The sequence below is a fragment of the Vulpes lagopus genome, chromosome 2 (genome assembly GCF_018345385.1).
Source record: "Vulpes lagopus strain Blue_001 chromosome 2, ASM1834538v1, whole genome shotgun sequence".
NCBI lineage: Eukaryota > Metazoa > Chordata > Mammalia > Carnivora > Canidae > Vulpes > Vulpes lagopus.
The window spans coordinates 27,440,566-27,464,435 of NC_054825.1; the positions used below are offsets into that span (position 1 = coordinate 27,440,566).

The window sequence follows — 23,870 nt, forward strand, 5'->3', positions numbered from 1 at the left end:
CCCGCCCGCCGCTGCCACCCACCCGCGCCGCCCGGCGCCCGAGCTGCCCGCGGGCTGGGTCCCCGCGTCCCGAGCCGCCCCGGCCGGGCCCCCAAACGAGGCCGAGATGACTTCCAAGGAGGATGGCAAGGCGGCGCCGGGGGAAGAGCGGCGGCGCAGCCCGCTGGATCACCTGCCGCCACCCGCCAACTCCAACAAGCCGCTGACTCCGTTCAGCATCGAGGACATCCTCAACAAGCCGTCTGTGCGGAGAAGTTACTCGCTGTGCGGGGCGGCGCACCTGCTGGCGGCCGCGGACAAGCACGCGCCGGGCGGCTTGCCCCTGGCGGGCCGCGCGCTGCTCTCGCAGACCTCGCCGCTGTGCGCGCTGGAGGAGCTCGCCAGCAAGACCTTTAAGGGGCTGGAGGTCAGCGTCCTGCAGGCAGCCGAAGGTAGGCGCCGCTGCTGGGTTCCCCTGCTCCCAGTACCCCACGACCCGCTCCCCGTGCCCTACTCTTTGTGCCCTGTGCCTCTGCCCACCTCCTCCCGCGCCTGCCGTCAGGGCCCTCCAGCCCAAGCTGCTGCCGCTGGGAGTGGAAATGAGTGGGACAGGACCCAAACCCTATTTCCTAGGGACCTCTGGATAGGCCAGAGTTCAGTGACCCAGGAGGGGTGGCAGAAACCCAAGATCTCTCTGCAGTTTGCCTGCTCTGCTTGGCTCCCTCCTGTTCCCAGTGGCCTGGGCGCTCCTTGCCCTGTTCCTGGGTTGGGGAACGGAGATCCTTTCAGCTTGGATCTTTTGGATAAGGATAGAGTAGAGGTGATTGGGAAGAGGTATAGAACCAACATTCACCCGGCACTCCGGGCGTCCCTGTCTGGCTTCGTTGTGCTCTAGCGACCTTGGGTCTTTCAAATCAACTCTTCGGTGGGGAGCAGAGACTAAAACAATTTTTCCTAGAGACTTCCGGTAGGCAAGAGTTGGGGGTTAGAAGGTTTGCCTTAGGCGAGGCTTGCCCTAGTCTGGCAGGCCGAATCTAGTCCAAAAAGGTAACTGCAGCAGACCTCAGGCCGGAGGGGCCTGGGTGGGGTGAGCGAGAGCTGGGGTGTGGTCTCCTCTCCCCTGGCGCAAGTCTATACTATGGTTTCCTCGCAGGCCGCGACGGGATGACCATCTTTGGGCAGCGGCAGACCCCTAAGAAGCGGCGAAAGTCGCGAACAGCCTTCACCAACCACCAGATCTACGAGTTGGAGAAGCGCTTCCTCTACCAGAAGTACCTGTCCCCCGCCGATCGCGACCAAATCGCGCAGCAGCTGGGCCTCACCAACGCTCAGGTCATCACCTGGTTCCAGAATCGGCGCGCCAAGCTCAAACGGGACCTGGAGGAGATGAAGGCCGATGTGGAGTCCGCCAAGAAACTGGGCCCCAGCGGGCAGATGGACATCGTGGCACTGGCCGAACTCGAGCAGAACTCGGAGGCCGCGGGCGGCGGGGGCGGCGGCGGCTGCGGCAGGGCCAAGTCGAGGCCTGGCTCTCCCGCGCTCCCTCCAGGCGCCCAGCAGGCCCCGGGCGCCGGGCCCCTGCAGCTCTCTCCCGCCTCCCCGCTCACGGACCAGCCGGCTAGCAGCCAGGACTGCTCAGAGGACGAGGAAGACGAAGAGATCGACGTGGACGATTGAGCCGCGCCCGGGATCTTCCGCCGCGCCGGGCCCGAGCGCCGGTATGCCCGCCGCCTCCCGGACCGCCGAGGGGAGCTGGGACCTCCTCTGCAACTCCCGCCTTCTCTCCCGTCCCTGGCCCGGACTCAGCTCCCGGCAGCCGCCTCCTCCCTCTCGAAGCAATAAACCCGGGCTGGCCGGCCGGGCCGGCCGCTACGAGCGGCCTCGGCAGCCCCGGGAGCCCTCGCCGTGCAATTCTGTATGGCTTCTGTATAAATATTTAAACTTATATAGCGGGTTCTTCCCACCTCAGCCTGACTTTTTTTTCTTTCTTTTATTTTTTTTAAAATCTCGGAGATTTCCACGTTTTCAAAGCTCTCAGGCTGCCGGGTTTGCTGAGGGCGAGGCAGTATGGAGGGTAACGAACACTTAACCCCGCGGTCTGGAGGAGGGGGCCCGCCCCAACTGTTTTGATTTTTCTCTGCATGTGGCGAATGCACTGGCCCTCTTCCTCCTCGCCTCCCTAGGCCTATTGCAGTTGACTTCTTTTATTTCCTTCTAACCTTTTTCCCCTCTTGGGAAGGGGCTGAGGGGGACAGGCGGGGTCCTGACTTGCAAGTTTCAAATCGATCTTTTCTCTCCCCCATCCCCGTCCCCAACAGTCTGTTTTCGATGCCATTTCTGCCTCCTGATGCCCACTAACGCTATTTTTAAGATTCCTCCTCCCTCTCTCGGTTTCCTTGGATTGACTGCTGGGGTCCGGGTCTTAGGGACAAAGCAGGGGGAAATCCAGCCAATCAGCCAACTAAAATGGAACCCAAAGCCCTAGAATTATTTTTTACTCTTTTTAGACTTTTTTTGCATGTGACAGAGACTGAGAGGAGGCCACCCGAAGCCCTCACCCCACCTCCTCCGCAGCTCTGGGTCTGATTGCATTCTCCAACGCCCTGCTCCTAGCTCTACTTGGCCAGACAAGGGCGACTCGATGAGGTTGGGTCCCGCGTGCCCCTTCTCTGCTCCTGCCCTGCCCTCTCTGCCCCGGACTGTACCCAAGGCCTCTTTCTCCGATAAATAAAGTCTTTGCCATTTTACTAGAACCGGCGGTGACCGTGTCTGAATGAGTGGGCCCTATTCAGGGAAGCCGCCGCCGACTCCGTGTCTCGCCCCTGCTCGCTGCCGGCTGCCCAGGCCTTGGAGATATGGAGGAGTTTCAGGGCAGGCTCGAGAATAAGGGATGAGGGGAAAGCAGGAGGTGAAGGCGCCTCTCGCCCAGAAACACGCGGCAGCTACCAAATTGGAGGTGGGGGCGAGAGAAGCGGGCTTCGTCAGGTCCGGGTAAAAAGTGAGGCGTGCATTGCTGGGAGAAAGAGTGCGTACATTAGGGGCGCCACGACTGGAAAATTAATTTCGAGAAGGGTAAAGGTTGGGTGGGTGGGGGGACTTGCCCCGCGGCTGGCATCCCACCTGCACCCCAGGGCATTTCTTCCCCACTCTGCGGGATTCGGGCTAAGCGTCAGGTGGACGCAGGTATCTCTCGGTCCGCAGCAGGGTGCAGCCCGAGGGCTCCCAAGTTTTGGTTCTGCCGGAGGGCCTTGCCTTTGGGGACAGGAGGAAAAAAACGAGGCACGAAGGGCAAGCTGAATTGCGCACACGAGCACGGGGAGGTGTGAGCCGGAAGCGTTTGAGAGTTGGGGTGAATTTCTGGTAACATTCACAGATTCTATCCCCCCCCCCTACTCGGCTGCGGGCAGAGACATTAATCTCCCCAGGACTCTCTGGAGTCCCTGCGCCCCGAGGGCGGCCAGGGCAGGGACGCAGGCAGCTTTTACTTTTCCGGACAGAGCGGGTTTCTCTCTGGGCTTTTGTTTTCGTTGGGCTGGCGAGTGGCCGCTGTCACCAAAGGAGGGTCCCGCCTCCGGGCCGCTCGGCTCTCTTTCTCCGCAAAATTGATGTGAGAAATGCGCATCTGGTCTCGGGCAGGCGATGGGGCCCCGGGGCCTGAGTCGGGAGCGTGCGTGTCCAGGAGGAAACTAAGAGACAGAGAGAAACAGAACAAGCACAGAAAGACACTCCAAAAGCAGAGCCAGAAAGCGAGAGCCATAGGGCTCGCGGGGGCGGGCAGGGGGTGGAGAAAGAGAGGAAAAGCTTCACAAGGAGAGACGGAGACAGAGAGACAGAAACGGAGAAGAAGGGAATGGAAAGGGAATGGGAAAGGGGGAGAAGAGAGGAGAGAACGTAAGGACGAGAGGCAGCGGGGCAGCCAGGCGGGCGTGCGGCCGGATCCTCCCGGGCGACATAAATCGCCCTCTCTCAGGATGGATGGGTCTGTAATTCGGAGCGCGGACCATGAAGGCCGGGACGAATGGACCCGGGCGGCCGCTGACAGGCGACAATAGCCGGGCCCAGCCCCCCGCGGCTCCGGGTGCGGGCGCGGCCGCGGCCCTCCGCAGCCCAGAGCGCGCCGGCGCTGGCGACCATATGGTTTTTGAATTTTCTTCACAATTTGTAGACAATTTGATGGATTAGGTCCCCGCGCGCGCCTCCCCGGCACAAAGGCAGCGCGGGGACCGCGGCGCGGCGGTCACCCGGGCATCTGCGCCCGCCGTGCGCACCCCCGCCCCCGCCCGGCCCCCGCCCGGCCCCCGCCCCTCGCCGGGAGCCCGGGGCCGCCCGCCCAACACGCCCATGAATCCCAATGAAGCGGCCCTGGCACCTCCGGCCGCTTGCTGCTTCGCTGCCCCGGGCCGGGCCCTGCTGGGTCCCTCCGGGCTGGGGGCGGCGGCCCCCGGGCTGAGCCCACCCGAGCTGCGGCGCCCGCGGGGCGCGCAGCTAAGCAGGCGCATCGGGGCTGAGGAGAAACGGGGCCATTTATCCGCCCGTCTAGTTAAAGCGGGTTATTTGTTTGCTTCTCCGGCCTCCCCTCCCCTCCCCTCCCCCTTCCCTCCTCCCCCTCCTTCCCCTTCTGCCTTTTATTCTTTTGTCTCTAAATGGATTTAATGAGCCTGAAAAACATGACAATTGAATATAACCAAGAAATAAAAAATAACGAGGGAGGAAGGAAAGAGGAAAAGAAAGAAGGAAAGACGGAAGGGGAAGGATTCATAAAATAAAGGGAAAAATCCATTCCATTCAGCAAATGTTTATTGTGCGTCTTTTCTGCTCCGGGCCGCGCCGGGGGGCTGGGGAAATGGAAACAAATCAGATGCAGTTCCTGCCCTCAAGGAGCTCCCAGTCTAGCGGACGACCACCGTTGCACCCCCTGGCGCTATCAGGAGGCCAGGGCTCTGCGGCAGGGAAATGCCATTCACAGAGCCGGGAGAGCTGGCTCTGGGCTTGGGGTCGTAGGGGCTTCCCGGCGGGGGTGGCATTGGACCCAGGCCTTGAAAGATGAGAAGGAATTCGTTGTTTCTATAGGTCAGAAAGAAGGGCGGGCGAAGGAAGGGCCAGACGGTCGTCGGTGGGAAGCGGAGAGAGGTGTAAGCCAGAGCCCTAGGCTGAGCGAGCCGAGGAGGCCTGGGGGGAGCGCGCCGCGCATCGGGTCCCGCATAGTTTGGGGAGCGCATTCGAGCACACACAGCCCCCCCCCCCATCAGCCTCCCCGGCTCTGCTGGATGCGAAGCCTCTGCCAGGCTGCCAGTGGGCTTCCGGAGCCCGGCTGCCAGCGTGCGTGGCCGTTTCGGCCAGTCTCGGTCCGACGCAGCGCCGCGGCGTGGGGTAGTTTCCCGGCGCCCTGGCGCAGGGAGAAGGCGGCGGTGGGCAGGGGCTGAGCGGCCGTCTGCAGGCGGGAGCGAGGGTCGGGGAGTCAGGGAGGCCTGGGCTCCGACCCACTCTCTCTTCCGCTCTCCTGGCTCTGACTGGAGCGCTGGGGAGTGGGGGGGGGGGGGGCTTGGCCGCGCTCCGGGCGCTACCATGGGGACCTGGGATGTGGGACGGCCTCGAATCTTAGCGCGGCCCTGGGCCTCTTAGCGGCCGCCGGCTCGGCCGGCCTCGGGGACGCCCGCTGAGTCCTGTGCACCGCCTGCGTGCGCTCCGAGGGCGCGGGCCGCACGCATTCCGTGGCCCTCCCCGCGCGTGAGTGTACGAGTGAGTGTGGCGTGGATGGCGTGAGGGGCTGCGGGCCCTGCGCCCATTCACGGGGCGAGGCTCCTTAAGGCTTGGGACCCTCGGGGCCACCCGCCCTGTGGCCAGAGTTCCTTCACCCCCGGGGCTGTGGCAGGCAGGTTCCCCGAGGACGCTGGCCTCTGTGCAGACCCACTTTCGGTTCCCGGCCGCGCAGGGGAAGCTGCCTGGCTTGGCCTCTTCCTTCCCTGTTTGGTCCGGGGCCTGGGCCCGGCTTGCCAAGCTCCGGAACGCGGGCGGTCTCAGCTCTCCGGGCCTGGGACCCCGCGGCGCGCTGCCGGGCCGGGCCCCACGGCGCGAGCCAGCTGCCTCGGCTTTCCCCGCTCCTCCTTCCCGGGCCGGCCCGGCGGGTGGCGCCGGGTGAGGCCGGGAGGCGCAGTTCCTTATTTTACGAGGTGTCGGGCCGGTGTCAGACGCAGCTCCGATAAGTAATACTCCAGTCTGAGGGACCAGAACGTGGTAATTAATCCCAAAGACTTAAGTGTATTTTAGTTCAGGAGAAAAAAAATCACTAATTCAATCGTCCGGAAAATTGAAGTTTGATGCATGAGTCCCCCCTGAAAGGGACGGGCTGGGGCCGCGCGCCTCCCCTCCGCCCCTGCCGGTCGCTGCGGGGACCCCCTCCTCCCCACCCTTCTCAGCCTCCAGATCCAGGGACTCACCCGGTCCTGCATGTCCTCAGCCACGTGAACCCAGGGGCACCTTGGCTTCGATACCTACCCCCACCACCGACCCCTCTTTCTTGGGTCCCAGAAAGTGATTTGTGCTGAGACTACGGATAGTTCCCCCCCCCTCCAAACATGCACAGGGAAAGGGTATAAGGGGGCCTAGGAGGTGAAGGAGTCACTGGATAAGGGGCCCAGAGTGGAGATGATGAGGTGCTTCAGGGCACTTGGAACCTGAGAGGAGTGGGGTCCTGCGGGCCAGCAGGTAGAAGGCTCCTGTTGTCAGGCGGAGAAGTAAGAAGTACATTTGGCTGGCAGTGAGGTGATGCGCCTGGCGGTGGAACTGTTGGTGTGCTGGGTGCTGGTAGTTGGAATGTAGAACTGTGTGTGCATAGGTTGGGTGGGCAATGGGTGCATCCCTAAGCTGCAAGTGCAGCACTAGGCCTCTTGGACAGAGGTCAGCAGGCCTGGGGGAGATCAGCCTGACCCGGAATGGGTCCACAGGCCACAGTTCCCAGAGAAGTGGCTCCTGGGATTGGAGTGAAGGAAGGTGAGGGCTCCCAGGCCTGGTGCAGACTCCTGAGTGGGGTGCAATTATGCTGGAGGAAGAATCGACCCCCTGAGGTTCCCTGGGGCCCCACCTCTGCACTCATAATCCATATCTGCTACCAGCAGGTCACCTTTTCTCCTCCTAAGGGTTGCCTGTCCTAGGAGAAACCTGAGGCTGGGTGGGGAGGAGGGGTTGCATGAATTGAGCTTCACAGACATCAACAGGGTGTGTGGATGAGTGTGTCAGTGTGTGCAACTGAAAGACTGGGCCTGTGCAGCTGATTGACGAAACAGAGCATGTGCAGCTGGGGGTGACTGGGGGTGTGCTGCTGTGTTCGTGTAACCAGTTGTTGCAAGCTAGTGTGTGCAACTAGGTGTGACTAAGTTTGTGCAATAGAGAGAAGTAAAGCTGTCACTGGGGTGGGTGTGACCAGCAGGCGAGTGATTCCCCTGGGAGCATGATGTGTACAGGGAGCTGGTGTGAGCAGATAACCAGGAGAATGCACGTTGATGTGGAACTGAAGCTACAGAGGACCAGAATCTTAGCTCCGATACAGCTTTGATTAGGCTGGCTACTCAATTTTTCACTTACAATAGAGGGTGGGGAGATGAGCACATGGCCTGGAGGGGGCTCCTGAAAGGAGTGAGCAGAAGGTGGGATGAAGAACCTTAGCCTGGGCATGAGTCTACTCTGAAGGCAGCCGAGGTCAGTGAATAAACGCTACGTAGGCATGGACTGTGTTTGTTTGAGACCAGGTTAGGGTGAGGGCCGGTCCCCTGCTGTGCTGTTGGGTAAAGGCCAGGCTGTCCTGCCTTGCCCCTTCCTTCTCCTGTTGGGCCTCAGGCTGAACCTTTGTCTCTAGAGTAATCTGCAGACCCACCTTTGCCTCTACTGCTTCCAGGACTCCCTTGAAGGCCCGTTTCCCCCAGCTCACTCAAAGGAAGTTACTCCTCTCCGTGGGGACTCAACTCTGCCTTAAATGGGGAGGGTACAAATGGTGATATGTACGTGTATGCCTGGTGGATCAACAGTGCCACCAGCGGGGTTGGGGGTGACTGAATTCTGCTCGCTTTGGAATCTGGTTTGTGTTAAGTATGAGTGTGTGCAGGGACTGCTGTGCATTGGTGTGTGCCTATGGACAAGTGCACCCTTCCCCATGGAGAGCTAGATGCAGCTAGTTGTTTGTGAGTAGGGGTGGACTCAGTGGGGAAGGAAGATTAGCTACCTGTGACTGCCATGAGACCTGTGTGGCTTTAGTTAGCAGCATGTGTATACAGAGGTTTGAGATAAGTTGTCATCACATGTGGAAGTGGCATCTGATGATATGGGACAGAGTAGTTCCTAACTGGGTGTCTGCACCCCACCCCTACCAAATTCAGGGGCCTAAGTCAGAAGCAGTGGTTCCGGGGCTCTGTGGAAAGGGATCCAGGTCTGAGAGTCCCCTCCACCAGGAAATGGAGACTTCATTTGCCCTTCCTTACCCCTACCCTCCCACCTCCGCCCCACATGGAGGCTGGAATGGGGGCTAGGGTGGGGAAGAGGTGACCCCTCCCAGATGGCTCAAGGTGAAGTGCTCACCTCCATAGGGACTGTCTCCCCTCCCCTGATGTCTGTGATGGGGCCTATGATCTGGATGCCTGAAGCCCCGCTGGGACCACGTGCCCACGTATAGATAAAGGGCAGGCACAGGTAGGCTCACTTACATGACGTACATGACACATGGCCAATCCAGAGCACACACAACAGGCACACGGTGTCACACAGACATCTCAGGAACAATGCAAGCACACACAAGTCAGGCACCGAGTTACCCAGACCCACCATGCAGAGACCCAGTATACACCCCAGTGACACAGACATACAGGCAGTATGGTTACATATGACACAGCACACCCACTGAAAGAGGCAGCCAGTGGCATACACAACGGTTAAACGGATAAACCTTTGCTGTTAAACAGATACACCACCCCCACCCACTATTATACACACAATACAGAGTGACAGAGGAACAGCCCACAGTTACCGCAAGCACACAACGTACAGGCTTTGAGACATTCTTTGCAATCACAGGCATGGATAGAGAGTTAGCTGGTTTAGGCGACTTTGGGGGAGATGTTGTGAATGTTCTGATGTTCTGAGAGGAGTCCAACATCAGTGGAGGGCAGCAGATAGCAGATCAGGGTGGTGGGGCTGGGCAGCTCTGGCTGTCTGGGGGAGCTCCCAGCCCTCGGCCCAGGAAAAAACCAAGTCCCCAACCACCTCAGAAATGCAATCAAAGCTGCCTGCCACCTACCCGCCCTGCACAATGGCTCTGGCTGGAGTCGTTATCATTTTTGTTAACTTTTTATCGACTGTTTGCTAGATGGCGTGTCAGTAAAGTGTATGATTTGAGATGAAAAATTAGGCAGATTAACCTGAGGGGAGAGCCTGATTGATTACTAAATAGGATCAATTTGAAAGTTTTAGTCCTGGCGTTTCTGCAGAGCCTCTTAATACTTCAAACTTCAATTTTACGGGCGATTGAACTAAGCATGTTTCTGACAAAATTGATATATGTATTAATTTGCTTTAACTGGTGATTAATTACTCTCCACTGAAAGAATTATATGGAGCTGTTTGCCTGCGATTTGCATATTAATCAAATTCTAGTTGATAATTCCGCTGGTGGGGGGGTCGGAGGCGGGGCGTGGGGCGTAAGGGTGTGAAGGGGTGTTTGCTTGCCGCGGGTGTGTGCGCCTGTGTATGTGGGGGGGCTCCCTGCCCCCCCTCCTTTGCTCGCTCCCTGCTTAGCTGCCAGTTTAGTGCATTAAAACCAAAGATGCAGAACGAGTTTGCCCGGCTATTTGGCGGGAGCAGAAATTGCCTGTCCGGTTTTATGATCTGCTCAGCCTGAGCAGCCGGGTCCTTAATGTCCCCTGTCAAAGTGTCCGCGATTTAAAGGGAAAACGGCCCCCGCTTTAGCATTGCACCGGCCTGACAAGGGGCAAGGCAGGGACAGCACCCCCTTAAATAAATCCCCTTCCAGAAGGACCATGGTTTCCGAATGCACCCCAGCTCTGGGGACCCTAAGCCAAGCCATGTCCTTGGAGAGGTCCCAGTTCTCCTGATGTTCCAGCCATGCAGTGCCCCCCACCAACATTCATATACTATATGTGGCCAGGGTGGGGGGCGCATGCAGGCACAGCAGAGACCTAGAGACATGGTCAGACATTGTCACTTGAGCTGACAGGCAGGAAGCCACCCTCTTAGACACGTGCAAACACAGCTACCCAGTCACACATCTGTTCACTTAGACCCCTGCTCTTGGGTCTGTCTGTAGACACAGTCAGCTACCCACATGTACACTCAGACACACAGAACCGCACACAGACAGGGAGCACACATAGGCACCCAAGTCACGTCCACAAGGCCTTTCAGGCACACGTGGTCATGCACACTCAGACACACGCACGTTACGTTTTCAGATCCACACGCAGACCTCGTCCACACACCCAGGCAGGGGGGCAATCTCGCATTGGGATTCGCAGCTGGACACACATCAAATGTTGATTCACACCCTCCCTGGCACACACAGTCCCACAGCCCCCTCCAGGTCCGCTTGCCTGGCCCGAATCTTTAAGCTAAAGGGGGCAGCACCACTGAATCAACTTTTCCCATCTCTGGATTCAAAGGGTAGGAGTGTAATTAAAACCAGATAATTAATGAGACAATATTCCTCCAGCTACATCTTTAATGAACAAACCCCTTCAGGGCAGCCTCTTCTTCTAGGCTCATTAAAGAGCAGAAAGTTGGGCGGCTCGCGGACTTCCCAGCGCGTTAATAACGAATCCGGAGTGGGTGCCTCGGCCGGGAGCGCGGGAGCAAGAGCCGCGCGCCCTGGCTCTGGTCCTCCCACCACCACTTTGCACCCCTCCCTGCCCCCACTCCCACCCTCCATTCTCCATCGCAGCCTGGTCCCACCGTCTCTGGCGGCCCTCCAGCAGTCCCAAAAGCCGCTGTTCGGCGACTCCCTGCTCTGGCCTCTCTCTGGTGGGCTCTCCAGCACTAGGCAACCTGCGCTCAGATGCTGCGCGGCGTCGGGCCACCCAGCTTCCCTCCCGCTGGGCGCTGCGCGCTCCAGGCTCTTTGGCTGGGTAGGACGGCTCTGTCCAAGGGAAATTGAGGCAAGGTAGGGGCCCGAGTCTCCCTCTGAACTTCAGTGCCCTAGCGGATTGGCTTAGGACTGGCGTTTGAGCTGCCCCGCGAGGGCGGGGGCTGGGAGGGAGGATCGGCGGTGAGGAGTAGGGGGTGGGGATGGAGATCACTTCATTTTCCACGCGCGCCCCTGCTCACTCTCAGGAACGCGCACTAGCAATTGCAGGCATGTGCACTCGCGTGCACGAGAGCGTGTGTACACGGACAAGCCCTCTCGCTTGTGCACCCAGGTGCCGGGTGGCGAAGCCTCGGATCCAGACGGCGCGGTCCGGGCAGCCGGGAGCACCTGGCTTGGGCCTTCCCCCCACCGCGTGAGGTCGCCCTTGCTTCATTCGTCTCCAGGGTGGGAATCTTCGATTGGCACGCAGCCTCCCGGGCCTGGAGCGGACAGCCCGGCCAGAGAAACTAGGAGCGAGCAGCGTAATGGGGGCCCGGGGCCCGGGGAGCCCTAGTCAGACCCAGGCGGGGGCGATAGCTCTGGCAGCGGCTTTGGCGGAGGCGCCTGTGTTCGCCTGAGCTGGCTTTTAGGGATGAGTTATGTGGCAATGAGCGAAGTAAATCTGCATGCGCAAAAGATGCTAATTACTCTTAATAGCCTACCCAGACGCCCCGAGACTGGAAACCCAGAAACGTAAATCTGCTCCCGATAAATATTTTTAATTGTGAGATTTCCTGGAAAGAACGCTTTGGGTGCGCGGGCCCAGGCATTTGGCTTTGAAGGGAGGGAAACGGCCCCCACTCCGGAAGCGGGGTCCAGAGTCCGGCCCGGCGCAAGGGCGCCGGGCGCGCGGGCCCAGCGACCTGAGCTGGGCTGGCCGACGCTGGGTAAAGTTAGTGATGTATCGCATTAATTACCAGTGTGAGCTGCAAATGGTTCGAGGCCCAGGGAAAATTAATGGGAATCCAAATTCTAATTATGTAGCTGTTGTTAAAGAGTTTAACTAGATAGTCATGGAGAAAATTGGATTATGCATAGAAATATGCAGCCAGCGCGAGTGGTCCGGAGGATGGGTCTGGGGGACTCTCAGCCAGGCCAGCCCCCTGCCCTGGAGGACACTCCTCTTCTCAAAGGAAGAAAAAGACCCACTCCTGCGCCCCAACGTATAAATAAAGATCCCCCGTTTTCGGATGGCACTGGCAGGGCCGGTCTCAGGATGGCAGGAGAGGCCCAAGCTTGCAGAGGCACGCGCTTGGATACAGGGTCAGTGTGGAGGTCCGGGGTTCCTGGGTCTCTTGGTCTGGGTAAGCATTTGTGCCCATTTCTCAGGTTGCCTCTGGGTCTCAGCGAATCCTTCCTGCACCTCTTTCTGATAATCATATAATTACATCTGGGCGCTGTGGACTTATATTTTTCCCACTGTCAGTTTAAGAAAATAGCCACCAACCGGAAGCCCAATTACACCCGATGCCTCGTCATTCACTTTATTAAGGACCCTGGATATGTTTCCATTTTCGCAGGAAATGAGGTCTGATCAAGCAGCACTAATATCTCGGGCCTGGGGAGGGGGCGGGGACTCTTAGAGGCGGGCTCCAATCCCCCAGAGGCCCGGCTGCCGGTGGCGCCTAAATTAGAAAAGGGTGGGGCATTTCGGGGCGGCAGACATCCAGTCCCCCACTTCTCCCAATTTCTTCCAGTTTTCCCGGATTTTTCCAAATTTTCCTGAATTTATTCTGTCCCAGGGCACCCACTCCATAGGCCCAGGCTCTCCAGCATCCCAGCCAGCAGAGCCTGGAGCTCCTGCCACGCTGGCCCTATTAGGGGCAGGAGGGCGAGGACCTGGGAGTTGAGGGGCATTTCAGCCCCCAAAGGGAGAACTAGGGTCCTTTCAAGACCACCTACCCCCCTCCCAGGAGCTTGGCCACCTCCGAGGATGCTGCTAAGGCCTATAGTGCTGGGCAGGGAGGCCTGGACAGGGAGGGAAAAGCAACACCTCTCTATCCCAGTCCTCTCCCCTTTAAGTCTGATTCCTGATTTCTATCTCCCTTTCAACAAGAACAAAACCTCTCCCCACCACCCTCTACTTTAGAAGGGGGAAGCCGGCGGTCTGGGTCTCACTGAAGAGCTCCAGTCTGCCACCCAGGCCCTGCTTGGTGCTTCCCACCACCAGCAGATTCTAGCGCCCCTCATAGGACCTAGATTTCCTAGACTAGCCGGGTGGGATTAATGCTTGCCAGCGCTGCCGGCAGCACGGGCCTTGGGGGCTCTCCAAGGCTTCCCTTCCTTCCACACTGGCTCCCATCTGAACTCGGAAAGTGAGGATTTGGGGAGAGATGGGATCTCTGGGCCAAGCCTCGGGAGACCGGGATGGTCTGGAGAGAGGACCCCAAGATCCCAGCATCAGAGTCTCAATAACTTGCAGCTGGTGGGAAGAAGCCAAACCGGGACACGATGGATCAGTTCAGGGAAGGCATCACGCAGAGAAGGATGAATGACCCCATGGCCCCGGGGGTGTCCCTGAGAGGCAAATTCTGACTGGGGAATGGGTCTGGGTCAGATGCCTTTAGAGCACCCTTCCCTTCTGGGCTCTGGGGGCCATTTCTCAAAGCTTTGGGCCAACTCCCCACTGTCAGCAGAGAGTATGGAAGAAAGAGCAAAGGTTCAGAGATTACAGCCCACTCCACCTGCTTCCCAGGGTGGAGTCTGGAAAGCCCAGAGCAGGAGGTAATACACAGATCCACAGATCCTGGTGGAAAACACAAACAGATGGACAGTCATGAGCATGCTCTTGGATTTTTTATTCCTGGGTCAAATTGAGGTTCTTCTCCCAGTGACCTCAAAACAGAACCCAAATCCAGAGAGGCAGGTGGACCTACAATAGACGAAAAGATCGAGTATCTTCCACCCTTTTCCAGGTCCTGGGGAAGGTCTAGGGGATCCTTCCTCTGTCTCAGCCAACCCGAGCAGCGCCTTATGCCCCGTCTTCTCCTCACCCCTTCCAGGACTCCTGGGAACCGTGGCTGCTCCATAGGCCTCCAAGTACCCGAGCTGTCCCTCAGTTCCAGTGAGGAGGGTCCTTGGACGGCAGCTTGCTCCTTCCTGCAGCCCTCAAGGGGCCTCCACCTGAGCCAGCCCCCTCCACCTGAGCCACTTTTCCAAAAGCCTGCGTTTCTCTGATGCAGGCTTCGAGCGCCACCTAGCGGCATTTGTGGAGATGCGCAACAGCAGCATGCGCCCTCCAGCCCCCTCTTCCCCTCCTACCCATCCTGGAACCCCAACGCCTTTACCGACGCAGTCCCACTCTCACACCACAAGCCCTTCCGTGAGCACGCTTCACTTCCACTTCCTGGTACTTAGCCATTCGGAGAAGGCCAGGGCAAGGAAGAGCAGGCGACACCACGATGGCTGGGTGTCTTCCCTGGAAACCCGCAGATGCTCGGGACCACGCTCTCTCAAGGAATTGGGTATGCGGTAGGGCTGAGAAAGGGGCCGCCTCATGTCTCTGCTGGGGGTGGGGAGAAAGGGTCCTCCTTGGGGCACTGCAAGAGGACACTCCCTCTTTTGGGTGAGCGCCTAAAGGGAAAATTATGAGCCCTTAGTCATTCCTATTCCTACCCAAGCCCGGCCCTCCTCTCTGCAGCCACCTGCACATTAGAAACAAATGATCAGAACGCTCCCGGGTCGCACAAGTTGACGTTCTTGCAAGCGCCTCTGCGCGGGAAAGGTTAGACAAGAGCTCCCTCTGGTGTCCATAGTTGGGTACTGCTGCAGGCTGCCGTGCCAGAGGGCTGCAGAAGTCAGACCAGAAGCAGGGTCTGCTTCTCTGATCCCAGTCTGATCTGCTAGCGGTCATCTTAGCCATCCCTCTACCTTCAGGAAGGATATCCCTTTCCAAGATGGGCAGAAGAGGTTTCTCTGGTCCTCATGGGTCTACACAAGGAAGAAAGGACTCAGTCCTGCTGAGTTTCACCCCTACCATTCTATGCTTATCTGACCTCTTCCCATTCTTCTGCTGGGTCAGCTGTCCCTCAGCTGATACGGTGCCTGGAAAGTTATAAGTTTCTTCCTCTATGTTATGATTTTTAAGCTTGACAGGAGGACCTGTATTACCTTGTTAGCGCTCTACAGATGGAAAGGTCAGGTGAGGAGAATGCCAACCATGTCTGGGTGATAGCCAGCTACTCCCTGGCACAGAACCCCCATAAGGGCACTCACAATGCCTGCCACAGCCTGATTCCCCCACACACCAAATATTCCCTCACACTGACCCAGGCTGTTGACACTGAGCCTCCTGACCACAGCCACACTATGGCACAGAGACCCTCTCCTGAGATCTCCCATGCAGAGCATTTTCCAGCCCTAGACAACAAGGAGAAGCAAGGATCAGAGTGGGCAGGAACCCAGGCAGGTGTGGGACCAGGTGGTCTCTGAAGGTCACTCTGCGTCTTTAACCTTGATTTTTGTGATTGTCCATAGAGAAGAGAAAGGGAGGGCAATGTGTGCCTGCGTATGTGACAGGACAGATACAGGGCTTTGAAGATTCCCCTGAGATCTGGTGACAACCTTTTTTTTTTTTTTAAGATTTTATGTATTTATTCATGAGACACACACACACACACAGAGGCAGAGACACAGACAGAGGGAGAAGCAGGCTCCATGCAGGGAGCCCAAAGCAGGACTCGATCCCTGGTCCCCAGGATCACACCCTGGGCCAAAGGTGGCGCTAAACCTCTGAGCCACCCAGGCTGCCCTGGTGACAAACTTTCCTTTGAGGTGATGCTCTGAAATGTGTCTAGGCCTCCCAGAGTTCTAATCCAGGCTCCCTCCTGTCCACCAGCCATGTCCAAAAATTGTCTAAAAAACAGGACTCCCATCTAGACTCTGATCAAAGGAAGCTACAGTACTGGGAATTTCCACTTACTCTAGCCCAAGAAAATGAGAATCCTTAAATCCAAGCCTTAGATGGGGAAAGGCGTGAAAGGGATTCTGATCTTTTCCATTCTTTTCCTTTTTCTCTCTCTCGAGGCCTTCAGTAGTTTCCCATGAGGGGGTAGTGCTTCTACCTCTTTCAAGTGTGGACATCTTTGGAGTCACTGCACTCACAGCCACGGTACTCTGTGTCCCCTTCTCCTCCACACAGGTCTAGGAAGAGGAGGTAGCAGGGGAGGAGAGGCCGATATGCCTGGCTCTACACTAATCCAAGCTTGAGAAAATGTATTTCAGGACCCTACTCCAGAGCCACTGGAATCCCTGGAAGTAGGGCCTGCAAATCTTCTCTTTGATGTAGGAGTATGCTCCCTCTTTATCTCTTTTCCAGATTCTTGGTGGAGTTTTTTTGTTGTTGTTGCTGTTTTAAGATTTATTTATTTGAGAGAGAGGGAGAGCAAGCATGTGCACAAGCTGGGTGGAGAGGGAGTCTCAACCCAACTCTGCTGAGCAACCCTGAGATCATGACCTGAGCTGAAATCAAGAGTGGGATGCTTAACCACCCAAGCAACCCAGTTGCCCCTCTTTCCCAGATTCTTAAGGGCACTAATCTGTGAGCAGTGCAAAACCTCTTCCCTTCCTATCCATTCACTCGCCCTAGAAGGGCTGCCAGGTGAGAAATCAAGCATGTCAGTAGGAAGCAGCCACCCCAGGTTCAAGCCTGTAGCTCCCTAACTATGGGACTTGGGCAGGTCACTTCATCCCACTGAGTTTCCTCATCTGTGAGTTGGGAACAGTAATCTCTGCTTCAGAGTTTGCACTGAGGACCATATGAGCCTAATGTCCCCTAAAGGAGCTTTGTAAAAGGCACATTTCAGCACACATGATGGTTATTATTCAAGAACTTCAGTGCCAGGTGTAAGGTGTTAATTAGTCCAGGAAAAGTCTCCCAGGCCAGGGGAGACAAGCCCCTCCTTTGGGATTTCTCTGAAACTGCTCCCACTGTTTCTCCCCAGCCCACCTCTCCCACCAAAGAAATAGAACTGATCTCTCTGGGCAGCCACTCCCGTACCCTTCCCATAAAGGATTGGGTTTATCTACTGGTTTCAATATTAACACAAACTGGCTATCATATTCACCCCCCTGGGGGATTCTTATTTAAAGAAAACACAGACTGAGCCAGATTCAGGAGTTTTAAAAGGAAAGGACCTGACTGGCACATTTCCATCATGGTTTCCAGGTAATGAGGATTCCTTTATCCCTGAGACCCACTGCCCTAGAATATCCAGTATTATTAATGATAAGCAGGCAGTGAGGCCATACCAGAAAAGCTCCTCCAGAGACTTCCTGTCTCTGGTGTCTCCTAAGGCCAAGGTTGAGGTTGGGGTAGGGAGTAGTGAGCTAGGCAGACTAGGGTGACAGTAACCTAGAATGTCATTGACTTAGTATGACAGGAGGCAGGTCGAATGGGAAGAGCAGGGCTTTGAGGTCTGAGGCTGGAGAGTGAGGGGTCTCACTCATGCTAGCCTCATAGTCTGGGCCAACATCCTGGACTTTTTTTTTTTAAGATTTTATTTATTTATTCATGAGAGACACAGAGAGAGGCAGGCAGAGACACAGGCAGAGGGAGAAGCAGGCTCCATGCAAGGAACCCGACATGGGACTCGATCCCGGGACTCCAGGATTATGCCCCGGGCCGAAGGCAGATGCTCAACTGCTGAGCATCCAGGCATCCCCATCCTGGACTTTTGAAGCCCCAGTTTCTTCATCTGTAAAATAGGGTGACACTGAGAACTGCTTTGCTCCAGAGCAGTCCTGAATAGCCACTACATCCAGAGAGGAGCTTGTGTCTTCACAGGTATGTGCACGTGTGTGTGGGAATAAGCGCAGAACATGCATCCTGTTCTGAAATTTACTTTTTTTTTTCATTTAATGAGAGATCTTGGATATCTTTCTATGCCAATGTTCTGCGGTGCTATCCTGTAAACTGTAAACTGCAAAACTGTTACAATGTTACGTGATTTTAGTTTAAAGATTTTATTTATTTGAGAGAGAGAGCACTTGCACACAAGGAAGGGCAAGAGAGGGAGAGAGACAAGCAGGCTCTCGGCACTGAGCACAGAGCCTGAAGGAGGGCTCCATCCCAGGACCCCAACATCATGACCTGAGCAGAAACCAAGAGTCAGATACTCAACCGGATGAACAACCCAGGTGCCCCCTAAATGTTACTTGATTTAAATAACAGGCACAGGGGCACCTGGGTGGCTCGGTCCATTAAGCATCTGCCTTCAGGTCATGATCCCACAGTCCTGGGATCAAGTCCCGCATTGGGCTCCCTGTTCACAGAGAGCCTGTTTCTCCCTCTCCTCCTTGCTCATGTTCTTTCTTGCTATCTCTGTCTCTGTCTCAAATTTTAAAAATCATTTTTTATAAGATTTTTTTATTTATTTACTCATAGAGGCAGAGAGAGAGAGAGAGAGAGAGAGAGAGAGAGAGAGAGGCAGAGACACGGGCAGAGGGAGAAGCAGGCTCCATGCAGGGAGCCTGATGCGGGACTGGATCCTGGGTCTCCAGGATCACACCACAGGCTGCAGGCAGTGCTAAACCGCTGTGCCACGGGGGCTGCCCTCAAATTTTAAAAATCTTAAATAAATAAATAAAAATAAATAAATAAATAAATAAATAAATAAATAATAAAAACAGACATGACACTACCCTTTGGAGAAGGTTGAGGGGCTGTGTCCTCGGGGTATGGTGTGTGTGTACATGTTGGAGGAAAGGGAGGGTTGGTGAGCATGCATGGATGCCTAGGAGCTAGGGATGGGGACTTTTCATTATGCACAGCCTGCAGTGAATAGGAGGGATTCAATTAGGAGCCTTTGGCCCTTAGAGAGCTACTCCCAGAGTCTGCCTCCTTGGCTACTGCCCTTCGAGGGGCTCATATTTGGGACTTAGGCAAGGTGGAGATCTATGGTCACTTCTGGGGTGGCACAGAGGGTATATTAAGGGATATCTAAGCTGCTGTAACAAAGGGGCCCCCAAATACAGAGGCTAAATGGAATAGATGTCTATTGTTCATTACACAGCAGTATAGTGTACCAACCTGTCTTCTGTATGCTGTGATACTGAAGAGCAGACTCAACCCAGGTTTCCTGAGCTCAAATCCTGCCCTTCGTGACCTTACAGAAGTTACTCAACCTCTCTGTATCTCAGATTCCTCATCTGTAAAGTCCGAATGACAATAGACATGGCAAGGTAACCCTACCTCAGGATTGTCATGAAGATTAAATGAGTTAAGTCCCTCCAAAAATGTGTTTGTTGAGTGCCTGCTGTTTGAGCCCATGGTGGCTCCCATCAGTGGGGTCAAACTGGCTCCTCTGGCTCCTTCCATCATATCTGCTTCCCAGTCAGTGGGAATAAGGAAAGGGCAATGGGGCATCTGGGTGGCTCAGTGGATTAAATGTCTGCCTTCTGCTCAGGTTATGATCTCCCGGTCCTGGGATCAAGCCCCACACAAGGCTCTGTGCTTAGCAGGGAAACTGCTTCTCCCTCTCCCTCTGCCTTTCCTCCCCACCCCATACCCCGGCTTGTGCTCTCTCTCAAATTAAATACATAAAATCTTTAAGAAAAAAAAAAAAAAGGAAAGAAAGGGCAAGAGGAGCATTTATACATTCCTTTTAAGGTCACGGCCTAGAAGTGGCATACCTCTGATCTCTTCATGGCCATCAATCATGATTTAGTAGCATAGCCTCACCTAGGCTGCAAAGGAAGCTGAGAAGTAAAATCTTCAGCTGTGTGTTCATGTGCCAGCTAAAACACAGGCAGGCTAAAGAAAGAGACAGCAGACCCTGGTAGAAAACTAGCAGTTCCTTGTCTCTTTCTAGGGGCAGCCACATCTTACTCACATACAGTAAGGAAGACAGAGACAGAGGGAGGAGGGAGGGTGAGCCTGAGGAGGAAGAAAAAAGCAAAGAGGGATCACTTAAGAAGGGAGGTCACTGAAATAGTGACAAGTTGATGGGAGGGGAGAAACCAGGACTGGGGCTGCCAGGTTGTGGCCAAGATCCGGGGCCAGGGAGATGCTGTGGATACGTGGACCATTTTTATGCCCTTGGATCTTGTTTATTTCCTGTCATTCCCTCTGGGTTCTGAGTAAAGGTCAGTGGTCCTTCTGTGCTGGGAGAAAGGGTACCTTATTTTGTGTGCTAGCCTGAGCCCAAGAAGAAGACTGAGGGTATGCTGCGGGTGGTGCTGGGAGAGTCCTGGGCAGTGAGAGGGGAATCAGCCACAGACCAGAGAGATGTGTCCTGGGTTTTTATGTCACCAGGCCCGATGCATTGAGATTTCTGAAGATCCCAGGAGAAGCAGCTGACAGGGATGCTCCAGCTGGATGAGTCTGCACTCTGACCTGGGGGAGAGTGCCAAGGGCAGCTGTAGGTGGCTACTGATGCAGTTGGGAACTTGAAGGCAGAGGGACAATGTGATGACACTGAAAATTAGGGACCTCCATCATCCCCACCATCTCACCTGTTGTCTGGCTATGTTCTGCTGGTATGCCTAAGCTTATAGGAGCCTCTGACCTGAGAGTTCTAACCCAATGCCCAATATCCCTAGCAAGTGGTGACACAACTGTGTGGGTGTGTGCTTATGTATTTTTCTGAGTGGGTGATGACATTGGGTGCTTTTATCAGATTCCTAAAGGGTCTGTGACCCAACAGAAGTTCATAGAATCAATTCTCTTCTTGGGATGCCTGGGTTGCTCAGTGGTTGAGCATCTGCCTTCAGCTCAGAGCATGATCCCGGGGTCCTGGGTTCAAGTCCTACATCAGCCTCCCCACAGGGAGCCTCTTCTCCCTCTGCCTATGTCTCTGCTTCTCTCTGTGTGTCTGTCATGAATACATAAATAAAATCTTTAAGAAAAAAAAAAGAGTTTCCTTCTCTTTTTCCTTGTGTCTGCTATAGGGAAACCACCTTGATTTGATTCAGAAGCTCCTGTGACCATATAAATGTTTGTGTAAGTTTGAAGATGAGCAGGAATTCTGTAGCCCCTGCCCCTTGGAAGACAGCTGCCAGGATGTAGCTGAGCCTGGGGCCAGAGCCCTAAAACCAGAGAAAGGGGAGAACAATCCAGGGAGAAGGGGTGCTGGGGGAGCCACGCCTTTACCCCTAGGAGGTTCTGGAGGAAGATGGGCTGCCCACTGGCCCAGTTTTCTCTGTTCTGTGGACCCCAGCCAGAGAAGGAGGCCAGAATGTGAGAAGCACAGAGGACCAAGAAAGACTCAGCAGGGCTGGGCCTTGGCAAGTGGGGAGTAAGAGCTAGGCTGGCTTTGTGCTTCTTTTCCACTCCAGCTGTTTGCAAATCTTGATTCTATGAGGCAAGAGACTTCAGACAACTGATTCTTGGGAAGCCCATGATGGGTTTTCAATGTGTATCTGTTTACTGAATGATTGAATAAGTAAAGCAAAATGGCTTCACAAGGGTTGGCCATGTTAATAAAAACCAGAGAGATGTCATGCATGTTAGTCATTTGAGGCTCATTTGGCAGTTACTTCCACAAGTGGTTGTACCTCATGTGCTAGGAGCCTCACACATGACCACCTCATTCAGTCCTCAGAACAACCTCAAGGCATAGGCATTGGTTAGGATGCCCATGGTGCCAATGATGACATGAAGCTGGGGGGCTGACACACTTGCCCTATCTGGCCGTGTGCAGGAATGGAACCTGCTTCCCGAGGCTGCAGAGCCCACACTCTGCTCTTCTCACTGGGCCATGGGCCACCGCGGCCAGCTTGCCCTCCTCCTCAAGGTGGCCAGGTTGCAGATTGTGTCTGGAGAGTCACAGCTTCCCTTTCAGCATCTCTTCCCCTCCTCCCAGGTGAGGTGGCGTTGGACTCTTCAACTCCTTACAACTCCGTGAGTGTGGTCCTGGGACCCACAGCCTCGGCATCACCTGGGAGCCAGTTAAAAGGCAGAAACTCAGGCCCCACCCAGACTTGCTGAATCAGAATCTGCATTGTAACAAGATTTCACAAAGTGATTAACGTGCATATTGGAATTGGGGCAGTTCAGCTTTGGATCTCTCTCTGCCAGCTACAGGTAAGGAAAAACACTGGCTAACCTTGTTTATAGGAAGCTACTTCCCCAGGGATGCTGGGGCAGGGATGCCTGTCTCCGTTGAGAGCTGCAGCCTCTTTGCTTCTACTTCAGATTACCCAGGACTTCTCTCTTCCAAAACTCCCCTCCCCTTTGACTGGAAAGTCACCTCCTACCCACCCCTCCATCCCTGCATTACCTTTTTTTTTTTTTTTTAAATAAGATTTTAACTTAAGAATAGTTTTAAATTTACAGAACAGTGGCAGAGGTAGGGCAGAGAGTTCCTACAGAGGCCTCATCCAGTGACCCCTCTTGTTAATCTCTCACATTAGGGGAGTGTGTTCCACCCAGTTTCATTCAATTTCACCGGAGTTTCCACTACCCAGCCTCCTTTTTCTGTTCCAGGATTCCATCCCGGACCCCACACTGCATTTAGTCATCATGTCTTACTGTCTGATGATCTGTGACAATTTCTCAGACTTTGTTTGTCTTATGCCCATAACAGTTTGGAGGAATACTGGTGAGGTATTTTGTAGAACTTCTCTCAATTTGGCTTGTCTGGCAGTTTTCTCATGGCTAGACTGGGGTCGTGGGTTTGGGGAAGAAGACCACAGAGGTGAAGTGCCCTTTTCATCACATCACACAGGGGGACACGTAATCAACAGGGACTACTCACTGATGATGTTAAACTTGGTCACCTGGCCAAGGGCCTGCCCCACCTAAACTTCCCTTTCTCCTTTCCCCAGGTCTCTATAGTTCCCCTGCTGGTGGCTTGCCATTGTTTTAGTAGTTAATAATATGTTTGGGCCACAACATCGCCCCCGCCCAGCTCTCCGGTGCTTCCTCCCTATGCCATTTAGGTTGTTGCTCCATGCTTTTGTTACAGGCAAGGTGTGTTGTTGTAACACATCTTCTGCCAAAAGAAGCACTGATGTAGTCATGTGTCTCCTGCCAGCAAGAAGCCTGAAAGCTAAATGGAAGCTGCCCACCAGGGCCTGGAGGCAAACAGGAGGTTGGGCCTTGAACAAGCCAAGATACGCTCCGGATGATTTTGGAAAGTGTATTCGACTCAGGTGGAAGGAGAAAATTAGATTAGAAAGTGGTCAGGGAAAAAAAAATGGTCAGGAAGGTAGGTAGAAAATGGTCAGGGAGGTATCCAGACATGCCTGAGTGTTTGCATTTCTTTATATCTTACTCTAAATTCTGAATCATCCCTCTCAGTCATTTTAGGCAGTAGTTCTAATGCTTCTGCTTTAACACAAGCCAGTGATATTTTCAGTGCGGAATAGTAACACTGAATAGGAAACGTTCTGCTGTCCTCCCCACGGTGGGCCTTCGATGTGCCTGTGCTCTGTGAAGCAGCCTCCATCCCCCGCTCCCCCAGATGCTGCCAAGTGATCACGAAAAAAAGAGAAGCTAAAGACATACTACAGGGGATCCCTGGGTGGCTCAGCGGTTTAGTGCCTGCCTTTGGCCCAGGGCGAGATCCTGGAGTCCCGGGATCGAGTCCCACGTCGGGCTCCGGCATGGAGCCTGCTTCTCCCTCCTCCCGTGTCTCTGCCTCTCTCTCTCTCTCTCTCTCTCTCTCCCTCCCTATGTCTATCATAAATAAATAATAAATAAATCTTAAAAAAAAAAAAGACATACTACAGGGGCTCCTCCCAGCAGACTGAGTATGCGGTAAAGGAAACTCTGGCCTCTGGGTGGAATTGATTAGAGTCCTAAGTACAGGAGTGGGAAGAGGTGCCC

At 55.1% G+C, this 23,870-nt stretch overlaps 1 protein-coding gene and 1 long non-coding RNA gene across 3 annotated transcripts in view; both read left to right on the forward strand.

Annotated features, from left to right (window-relative positions):
* LOC121485828 overlaps positions 1 to 23,870 on the forward strand; it is a 28,742-nt gene that overhangs the window by 1,438 nt on the left and 3,434 nt on the right. For both annotated transcript variants that reach the window (XR_005986373.1, XR_005986374.1), the window contains exon 2: positions 21,904 to 22,124. This is a non-coding gene — a long non-coding RNA (uncharacterized LOC121485828). The remainder of the gene's footprint in view (positions 1 to 21,903; positions 22,125 to 23,870) is intronic.
* LBX1 (ladybird homeobox 1) lies at positions 65 to 2,715 on the forward strand. Its single transcript, XM_041746651.1, has 2 exons — positions 65 to 431; positions 1,133 to 2,715. The coding sequence occupies exons 1-2, from the start codon at positions 107 to 109 to the stop codon at positions 1,654 to 1,656; spliced, it is 849 nt and encodes a 282-aa protein (XP_041602585.1). The 5' UTR covers positions 65 to 106; the 3' UTR covers positions 1,657 to 2,715.

Bases quoted from the DNA above. Each gene is read 5' to 3' on its own strand.
- LBX1 (XM_041746651.1), top strand. From the start codon at position 107: ATGACTTCCAAGGAGGATGGCAAGGCGGCGCCGGGGGAAGAGCGGCGG. The intron at 432-1,132 runs GTAGGCGCCGCT...GTTTCCTCGCAG, and splicing joins CGTCCTGCAGGCAGCCGAAG to GCCGCGACGGGATGACCATC.